The 10,952-nt window shown below is 39.8% G+C and overlaps 1 protein-coding gene and 1 pseudogene across 1 annotated transcript; both read left to right on the top strand.

Annotated features, from left to right (window-relative positions):
* The first annotated feature begins 823 nt into the window (after window positions 1-823).
* On the top strand, window positions 824-5,455 carry LOC117625612. The gene is made up of 11 exons (XM_034357145.1): window positions 824-865; window positions 1,027-1,686; window positions 1,752-1,793; window positions 1,869-2,018; window positions 2,108-2,305; window positions 2,421-3,311; window positions 3,483-3,567; window positions 3,678-3,773; window positions 3,861-4,309; window positions 4,390-4,532; window positions 4,999-5,455. Exons 1-6 carry the CDS (start codon window positions 824-826, stop codon window positions 3,120-3,122), a joined length of 1,794 nt encoding a protein of 597 aa, XP_034213036.1. The 3' UTR covers window positions 3,123-3,311; window positions 3,483-3,567; window positions 3,678-3,773; window positions 3,861-4,309; window positions 4,390-4,532; window positions 4,999-5,455.
* A 4,588-nt stretch (window positions 5,456-10,043) lies between these two features.
* On the top strand, window positions 10,044-10,929 carry LOC117625611 (annotated as a pseudogene).
* The last annotated feature ends 23 nt before the right edge of the window (window positions 10,930-10,952 follow it).

Raw genomic sequence — 10,952 nt, 5'->3', positions numbered from 1 at the left:
TAAAATATCTCAAGACAGAGTTTGACAAAATCAAGTATTGTATAAATATTTGAACTTGTAAACTCCCAACCATATCATACTTTTTGTTTGAGAATAATGCTTGTTAATTCGACATATTTTTGTATAACTTTGTTTACTAAGTTTAGGGCTTGCATATTGGATATGGATGAGTTTTGTTTAGAACCATATGTGGTGTAATATGAGTTGTTTAAAAGTTTGCTGTTTTGTGCTTGATCATTGTGTGCTTAAAAGAAAGCGGGAAATGAGTGAAGATGGGAACCTACCACCAGCAGCTGTGGTTTAGAGAAATGGGGACATTGATTTTGCTATAAGCTAACTGTTTAAGCTTTTGCTTTTGTTGTTTGTGTATGGATACTTAGAGAAGTCTGTTTCTGAGGAGAACTTATAATTTTGTAATTGTACATGTCTTACAAACATTTTATACCGTTTTGATGGTTTATTTATGAATTTATCTTTGGTTTTTTGTTAAGAAAAAACTGAAGGGATGGTGCCAATTTCTTTCATTTTCTTACATTTGAAAGGAGGGCCATAGTAGAGTCAGTATTGTGGTTGCCACTAATTCATAGGATGTTCCATTACATTATACCTTGAAGTGAATAAATTGTTTCCCGATATCTTGTTGTTTTTTTAAACTCTTTCTAGTCAGATAGATTTATATTGTTACTCCTGAATTGTTGTCAATTAGGCTTGTGCTACCGCACATTCCCATTCTAGCTGAAGCTGTCTCATGATTAGATGGTGTGATTATATGGTGTGTTGAGATGTGTGTTTAGATATTATATTATGCAGGAGTGGTAGAGTAATGGGTGTGTTGAAACTTGGCTTTGAGCCATTAAATGAGGAGGTCAGTTGTAAATAGCTGGGGTTTTGTTTATGATATGTATTTTTTTCAATTTGTTTCACTTCATATCCTATAATAGGCTGTTCATAAGTGGTGATTGTTTATTGCTTGTTATTGTGTAGATTGCAACCGACTGAAATTCTGTTTATAATATTGGCATGCAGGGAAATATGGTTGGTGAAATGAAGTTGATGATTGCGGAGGAACAAAAATTCCAAGGGAAAGCATTGTCGTTATCCCATACGAAGACGGCAATCACTACGATCAAGGAGAAATTCACTGAACAACAGCTGCAAATGTTTGAACAGAGTTGTTTTGGTCATCTCCTAGGGATTGAGGACCTCAAGTGGACTTCTCCGATTGTCCACGGGTTGCTGCTCAGGAAAGCTGATCCCAAGACAGTTTCCCAACTGAACGGGATCAAATTCATTGTTGGCAAGAAGGTCATCCAATTCACGGCGCAGCAATTTTGCATCGTGACAGGGCTAAGGTTTGGAAACCTTCCCTTTATTCCGATTCCCACGAATGAGAACTGCTCATTGAAACGGAAGTACTTTGCCAACGATAAAGCTGTGAACCTGTTGGAATTAGAAAAGGCCTTCCTCGAATGCGATGATGTGGACGATGTATTCAAGCTTGGATTCTTATACTTTGCTGTCTTTGTGCTGTTGGGCAGCGAAAAACATGTCCACATTGACATGCGATATTTGAAGTTGGCGGAAGACCTTGAAGAGTTTGGGAAGTATCCATGGGGTGCTGTGTCTTATGCGAAGACAAATGCGTCACTGCTGAGGGCACTTTGTGCAGATTACCAGCGAGTGAAAGTGCCCACAAAAACTGCCAAAACAAAAAAATCTGGAAAGAAACCAACAACAACGGCAACCGGTAGACCAAGAGAGTACCACCTCAAAGGTTTTCCTATGCACTTCAGGTGAGCAAATGTCCATTGATGTTGAAGTTAAATTGCATTTGTTTACAATGACTGACCTTTTATTCCTGAAACCAGATTTGGGCGTATGAGGTGTTTCCAGCGTTGGCTGCACTACATTTGGTGGTGCACGAAGAAAATGCGCACATCCCTCGTTTACTACATTGGAGGAGCAATAGTTCGCCGCGTTTTTATGAGCTAATGAGCCAAGTATTCGAGAACCGTGAGGTTAGTTCAGTTTTTAATGATAATGTTCGGGATATGAAAATATAATATAATTACTTTACTGATATGTATATTGTATGTGTAAATTGCAGGTTGATGTGCAGCTTCTCCGGCCATCTGTGATGGACAAGCAGCAGCCGTATTGGACTTGGGGTGACAGTGCTGACGACAGTGAAGAACTTGTTGACTTGTTGGGCGATGACGCTGAACAACAAACCGGCACTTCTGCCTCTGTAGAAGAAAAAGAGAAGGACATTGACGATACTGCAAACCTTCCGTCGTCTTCTAAGGCAAGCATTACAGTTTTTCGAAGATATACGTCATATTACAATAGGAAAATAACTGCTGTATAGTTGCAATATTTTGTGGCCTGCATAGTAACACATGCATTATAACTTAGTGCAGGGTACAGTCGCGTCCAGAGAGTTACGCACTTTGAAGCGTGACTTTCAAAGGACAAAGGATGAATTGGCCAAAGTTTCCCTATCAAATCGAGCACTTTGCGACAGAGTGCATCAGTTGGAAGACAAGGTACGGAAGGAGTCAATGAAAGCTGAAAAAGAGTTCGAAAAAAATACAAAGTGTGTGGAGGATTTCCGCAACACCCTGGCTTCAATGGAGCATTATTTTAAGTTGGAGATAGAGCAGCTGAAAAAACAAAATGGTGGGGTGAATGAAGCTGCGGAAGGACATGAGGACCTCGGTAGTCCTCATATGAATGAAGGAGGCAACAATGACTTGTCGCCATTACATGCCTATGTAAGTCCGCCGACAGAACCGGCAGTAATGGAAACACAAGTCCCCGGTGATGGAGCCGAACCTTCCGCAGCCATGGTAGTTGAAGAGGCAAAAATGGCCGCTTCAGTTCCTCACTCAGAAGTGCATGAAGTAGCTGACCCGGCAGAATCCGATGAGCTGCCTACCCCGGAAGATGTTGCTGGGTGTGACGAAATCTGCCAAAGAGTCATGAAGCTGTTAGAAGATTGGAAAATCACTAAGAGTATGCCATCGGGAGGTTTGATGAATCCTCCAAGTCTACCCACAGTTACTATGGCTGGTGATGAAGAAGGTAGTTCAAGTGTTGAAAAAAAAAGAAGTGGAAGGTAAAGGGTGCAGACAGAAGCGCCCGGCGCAGACATTGTTGAGCCCATTTACAGATCCTTTGAGGAAGAAGAGGACGATGACTGTGTCGGCTGCGACTGCAACCCCGCCATGTTTTGATCCATCCAAATCCTTGCCCATTGAAGATGTGAAGGCAGTACTACAGTTTTGCAGTGCCTGGAAAAGCGATATCAGGTTACGATTCTTGACCTTTCAATTCCAATATTCATCCTATTCTACTATGTAGTCATACACTAATGAGAGAATGCAGAGTTTGCTTTAATATACATGTGTATTTTTTTCATCAACAAAGTCATATTTATGACATGACTACACAAGTAACCGTTGCAAGTTTGCCTTTTGTAGTGCGGAGGTGCAGCTGGAATCATTTTCAGTGGGCGCTGATTTTTTCTACAGACTTGTCGATGAAACCGAATGGATGAGCTCAAGGGTAACGATACACAAAGCTGTACTTTATTACGATAATTCAATTGTTTTCTCACCTTTTTTAAGTGTTGAGTTGTATGAAATTGTGCTAATATTATATGTGTCAACTTTCAGCACCTGGACATGGCAACCTTTCTTATCCGCAAAAGGCAACTATCTCATCCGTTGGTTTTTGGAACGGACTGGACAACGGCAGATTGTTGCTTGCAGGTAAACATGTAACCATTGTGCAGCAATTTGTGCTTCATTTGCTGTCGGTTGTGATTTTCTAATATGCCTTCATTTAAATTTGTGCAGCAATTTCTAGAGCCGTTCAAACCGACTGGCAGGAAACGTGGATCGAAGAAGGCAGCTGCTTCAAACACCGTTGACCTTCCAGCCAGCAAGCTGAAGAATTTACATCACTTTGTGCGTGGTACGTGGCAACACGGGTATGCCCAAGCTTGGACAAAAGTCCGGAAGGTGTATTTTCCATATAATCTGAAAGGGTCTCACTGGGTTGCAATCGAACTTGATTTCGTAAGACATACTGCAACCGTGTATGACTCCTATATTGATTATACGAAACGTTCAAAGCTGGTTACGCTTCTGCACCCTATTAGCGATACGCTGGCACGAGTGCTGTTCGATATGCACTTTTATGATGATTCTGAGGTTGAAGAGGTGAAGCAAAAGGGGCTGACGATGTCGATGTATACGCCATTCTCAGTGTGCATCATTGCAGATGTGCCACAACAACGAGATGGGTAACGTTTGTGAATTTTGTGCTGTTTATCCAAATTTTACATAACTGCAGTTTTAATTTCCCAACTAATTGGCCTCACAGTGCGTCTTGCGGAATCTTGACCGTCAAATTCATCGAGCATCTCAGTGCTTTAAAGTCGGTAGATAAAGTTGACCCTTTGAAGATCAAATATTACCGACTCAAGCTTGCAATTGAGGCTTTACGGGGGGAGGCATATTTATGAGGTACATTTCTTCATGTCCGTTAATTCACCTCATAAGTTTCTTTTCGGCTGTCTATGCCAACACAAATACAAAAACTGATTTGGTGTGATAACTGATGTGAAAGAGAAAAAGATAGGTGGATATCTTTTTGGCTTACTATTGTTGCTCTCTTTTATTTCCTTCGCTATCTCAATATTCACATTTGTTGGGTGATTTATATTTGCTGAAAGCTCTGAAATAGGACTTTTAATGTAGTATTGTTCTCAAATGTATCCATTATATGTCCCTTTATTGATATGGCATAAGTGTCAATCTTCTGGTTTATATTGTCGATTTGCTTCAGTAGTAGTTCTAGTTTAGAGCTTCTCCCAATATATTTCGACAGCACTCATGTGAGGGGAAGTGCTGTTGTCGTGGTTATTACAAAATTTCCCAATAAATTTATTTTGTTGGTAAGGCTGTTGATTTTGAGGAATTATGATGTCAGATATGGGATGCCTACAACGTGAAGGGCCAGAGTTTTAAAACGGCCATAGAAGCTGCTTGCCTACTTCTCAGAATCGATGACATTGTGAGTGGGATGAAGAAGAAGCAGCCTCCTGGTGCCAAAGCTCCTTCCAAGCCTCAAGTTGAGACAGAAGGCGATGCAGATAATGAGCAAATAATTCCGGAGTGCTTATCGAGAGCACGTGGTTATCTCAGTTTGAATGAAGTTTTGCTTTAAAGAAGAAAAAAAGGAGCATTATAAGTTTGATGAGGATATTTTTTAGGTTTGTAATGTCACCTTAACTTGGTAGTGTGTGTTTTGTCCCTCTTCTTTCTTTCTCATTCGACGAGGGGTGGGAAAGAAGAGAAGTCTTCTTATTGGAGAATGCTAATGTTAGTTTCACATGTCATCTGTGTATCGAACACAATTTCTTTGTTCAACTTCGTGGATTGGCACAGTGGAGCTTATTTCTACCATTCTTCTGAATGATTGTTAACAGTCCAAACTTAGTTATTGACACAAATATGTACTTTTCTAAAAGTAAGAAAACAAAAAGTTTTTCATGGCCAAGCATCAATTTTAATAAGCCAGTGTGGCACCTAAAACACACAACGTACGGCACTGTACACAAACTTGTGGAGGAAAGGATTCATATTGAGCATCTATTTTATCCACTTAGGGAGAGTAAGAATTGATCTTGTCACTCCCATATTCAGCCAATATGCCACGTATTGATTCAAAGCAGAGCTTAAAAATGAAACGAAAGCAGATAAAAAACCCTAGACACGGCCAGCTGATGCAACTGAAATTGGCAAATAGCAAAGATGACATGAAGTTTGGGACTTCACAAGCGAGGTTGAACGAGGATGAAGCTGTGAGGGTTGCATACAAGCATGGGACGCCTCTTGAAGGAGGCAAAATTGGTGATTCTGAGCCTGTGGATTTATATTCCAGTCCTCATCATATTCCAAAGTAGGGCAATATGCAATACGAAGGCAATACGAAGGCAATACGAAGGCAATACGAAGGCAATACGAAGGCAATACGAAGGCAATACGAAGGCAATATGACCACAATAAATATGCAATACGAAGGCAATAGTAGGGCAATATGGACACAATAAATATACAATACGAAGGCAATATTACAGCAATATAAGTACAATATAAAGGCAATATCAGGGCAATATACATACAATACATACACATTACAGTATTAAGGGAATACAAACACAATACAAATGCAATATTAAGTCAATGTACATACAATACATACACATTACATACAACATTTCACACATGCGAAAGAAATCGCCTCCCAAACTGAACAATACTATCTATCCCGCGAAGGGAACATGAAGGCAACAAAAGATCCATGTACTCGGGTGAGATGAACTGAAGCAGCATTCACCGTTACTACAGGTCCATCAAAAGATCCATGTCTTTGTCCTTTCTTCTCGCTGCATGCACGAGGCTATGATGAGCCATTCCATCAGAACCCATATTCAGTACCTGCCAGACACCAGCTACATCAATTTCACTCCAATTGTGGTCTGGTGAGATGACCGAAGCATAATCTCGGAACATTTCGAAGCCGTTGTTGAAACATTCAACCATTTCATGGTTATATTCTTCAGATTGTGTGAATGTTTCGAGGGCATTTTTCTTTGTGTCTTCCAATTTCAACTTCAAGGACTCTAACTCTTTGCTCCGACTTTTTGCTTTAAGAGCTTGCTTCACCTCTCCAGCGTATGCTTTGTTCAACTTGTTGGCCAAGTTTCCCATAACTTGGCCATGAATATCGCACTTACTCTCCCACCAATCCGTTGCCTTTGACATATATTGGAGGTGGTGCTTGACGGCAGAGATTTTGTCAAGCGGATCATGAGTCTCAGCCTCACTTCCAGATGAAGTGGGATCATGATTGGGAGTCCGAGGTGGAGATGGGAATGGCACATGCCAGGGCTGGTCCCCCGGGTAACTGACATGCTCGTTAGGAGGGCGTACATCGGACATGTTGAAGTAGTACTGGGGACAATTCACAGCTGTTGCCTGCAACAAAACAAATAGAGGTACATTCAGTCTCCAGTTGTAAACGACTATATGGTTAGGTTGAGTGGAGAATATTGCCTTTCAGTAAGACTAATTACCATTCCCGTTAAGAAGGTGCCTCTGTTGCAGTTCTATATAGGAAGGTTGAGTTATATGTACGAACTTATATGAGGTAAATTGGGTTTTGTGTTGGTGCATTAAATTGATGGGATTCAAAACTACACCATTAACTCCTTGGCTGTAAGTTACAGCAGGACAACATGACATTAAGAACAATAAAATTGGCTTCCAAACGACAAAAAAGGAAACCTTAATGGGAAATAGGAAATTGTGGATTGGAACCAAAAATAGGACTATGTAAGTAAGCATTTATTGCGATTTTCAGAACACAAAATTGGAAAATAGGAAAATAGCAAAACACGAAAATTGGAAATTTGGAAAAGTGACAACTTAAAACTTGGATATGGGAAATAAGGAAACTTGGAAAATTGGAAATTGAAGAAAAGAATTATTGGAAAAACGGAAATACGAAAAAATGGAAAGTCGGAAAGTTGGAAAATTGGATTGGAAATTGGGAAAATTGGAAAAAGGAAATAAGGAAAAATTGGAAACAGGAAAGTAGGCAATAGGATCAAATGATAGTTGGAAAATTGGAAAATTGGAAAAAGGAAAAAAGGACACGTGGAAAATAGGAAATTTGGGAATTGTAAATTGGAAAAGAAAGCAACTTGGAAAATTGGAAATTTCGAAATTGGCCAAAAGGAAACTTGGAAAATAGGAAAATAGGAAAATAGGAAATAGGAAATAGGAAATAGGAAATAAAGGAAACTCTGAAAACATGAAAATTAGAAAATTAGAAAAGAAAATTCAGAAAAAAGGACACTTGGAAAGTAGGCAAATAAGCAAATTGGGAAATTGAAAATTGAAAATTTGGAAAATAGGAAAATAGGAAAATAGGAAATAAGGCAACTTGGAAAATAGCAAAAGTGGAAATTGAACAAAAGGACAGTTACGAAAATGAAAAATTTGAAATAGGAAAAAAAGGAAACTTAGAAAATAGTCGAATTGGAAATAAAAACATTGGATAAATGGACAAAAACTTAAATTTTGAAAATTGGAAATAGGAAACAGGACACATGGAAAATCAGAAAACTGGAAACGAATTGAAATTGTGGAAATGGGAAATAAGACAATTACCATATTGGACAATTTTAATTACTGTCTGAATTAGGCAAAGTAGGCAACTTTTTATAAGTACATAATGGGGGGAAAATGGGAACATTGAAAAATTGGAAAACTGGAAATAGAACAAAAGGAAACTTGGGAAATTGCACAATACGAAAATAGGGAATAGGAAAAAATAATGAAAAATTGGAAAATTGGAAAATTGGATGACACATGGAAAATAGGAAAATATGAAAAATGGCAAAATGGAAACGAATTGAGATTGGTGAAATGAGAAATAAGACAATAACCATTATTGGTCAATTCGAATGAGTTGGTGAATTTGGCAAATAGGCAACTCCCTTATTTCAATGACATAATGGGAAAATGACCAAGTTGGGAACGTCCAACTTTTCCATATATTACAAAAAGGCATAAAGTCAACCTGGGTAATAACTCCCGCCCATACTATCCCGCCCAATACTATCCCGCCTAACACTCCCGCCAATCCCTCCCGCCAATTACTCCCCTAATCCCTCCCGCCAATAACTCTCTCACTTACTGGTTTGGTCATTAAAATTTGCAGGTATATTAATCAACCCAGCTGTTTGAAATGAAAACTTCCATCACATTAACTGCTGCTTACAGCCACTACCTTCCCCACAGATTTAACTCACATCGCATTTAGTCCCCTGTTGTTCCAATTAAGTTGTACACCAGCCAACAATAAATATCAAAGACCATGGACCATAACCTCACACCAAACCCAACGATTTCAATTACTGAAGGAGGGGAGACTGAAACAGAAGCCAAGTCACCGAATTCACTCCCTGCAGACTTGGTCCATGGCATACAGCAATGTCAACGCAATACCATGTTTTGGAAAAATCTTCATGCAGACATAGTTTCAAAAATTGTGGAGGGCCAAGCTAGATGGGGTGTCATTAAAAACCGCACAATTCGCTGTCGTTATCATGCGCGCATGCATCTCCTACATATAAAGAGAATGAAAGAAAAAATTGAACTTGCCCCTGCCACTGCAATTATGGTATTCAAGGAATCAGAAGCAATGGCCAAGTTGAAGCAAGAACAAGTGGAAAGGGGATTCGAACTATTTAGTAAATTTGCAATAATTGTGGATCCGGCAGGAAACTGGGCCAAGATCACTGTGGCCGGGGTCATGAATTTCATGGGTCGCGGTCACCGCACTTGAAGAGTATGCAACTTCGAATTTGTCAACAGCAGGGAAATGGAACTATGAGGTCGCGTATTTTTGTATTATGTAACGATAGGGTGGCCTGTGGTTGTATTATGTAAGTTTGGAAATAGGAATGTATGGAATGATGAAGCCTCATTTTGTAGGGAAATGGAACTATGAGGTGGCGTACTTTTGTATTATGTAACGATGGGGTGGCCTGTTGTTGTATTATGTAAGTTTGGAAATAGGATTTTATGGAATGATGAAGCCTCATTTTCTATTTCTGCGTATACAGTTTATCGGTCTCCAGTTCTGTGGCGATATAGCGGCAATATATATGCAATAAACATGCGGATAGTGGCAATATTATGTCAATATCAGTACAATAGAGTAGTGATAGAGTTACAATATGATCCTATTAGAGGACGTACTGCATCAGAATATGGTTTAAATTATATGGTCCAAAAATATACTAATAAATAAACAAAAAAGTAATTACAACCTGGAAAAAGGATGAATTAAACATTCCTTAAAAGATAGATGGCCTACAGTACAGACCTTCAAAATGAACTCTATATATATATAATGCATGCCTTGTAGCACCATCACATCCCCCCCTAAATGACACAAACATGACACCCCAAAACCTCATGCTCCTTCCTCTTTCAACCCCTAAATTATCCATTGGATGCCCAATACTAGATCACTGCTTGGGGGGTGGGATAGCCTGCAACTCCATAACAGAATTAGTAGGGGAGAGTGGTTCTGGGAAGACGCAGCTTTGTCTCCAACTTACGGTACGAGCTCAGCTCCCACCCTCACATGGCGGACTAGGGGGCTCCTCCATCTACATATTCACAGAATTCAGCTTCCCATTTCGTCGATTGCAACAACTAGGCAACCTTTATCATGCATCATACCCCAACTTAATAAGGTTGGAGCCATTGGAAGACATATATGTTCATGGTGTTCATGATGCTCAAGAACTCATCCATGTCCTTGGAGACATAGAAGCATTTATTGCCATTGATCACACCCGCCTACCTGTGAAACTCATTGTCATTGATTCCATTGCTGCATTGTTCCGATCACAGTATCAGACAACACCGGCAGATTTGAAATGGCGGTCTGAAATGTTCTTCAACATATCTGGGACATTGAAGGGTTTAGCAAATAAGTATGGGTTGGCGGTGGTTGTCACCAACCAAGTGGTGGATTTTATTGGGCCACATCATGGAGTGAATGGGGTGAGGTTGGTTGGGAAACTTGGAGTCCCTAGACACATCAGGCAGACGGGTGAGTCCAGCTTTGGGACTGGCTTGGGCACATTGCATAAATTCAAGAGTGTTCTTGGCAAGACATGAGCAATCTATTGAGGTTGACATTCGTAATGCTCCTTCAACAAGTATATGTAGTCAAACACATAGGACATTTCACCTTGTATTTGCCCCACATCTGGCCTATGCATCGGCCGAATTTGTGATAAAAAAAGAAGGTATAGTCGGAGTATCACAGTAACTGTGTAATATAGGAATTCTAAG

The sequence above is a fragment of the Prunus dulcis genome, chromosome 4, assembly GCF_902201215.1.
Source record: "Prunus dulcis chromosome 4, ALMONDv2, whole genome shotgun sequence".
NCBI classification, from domain to species: Eukaryota; Viridiplantae; Streptophyta; class Magnoliopsida; order Rosales; family Rosaceae; genus Prunus; species Prunus dulcis.
Note: the sequence above shows the minus strand (reverse complement) of the source record. Positions and strands in the feature narration are given on the sequence as shown.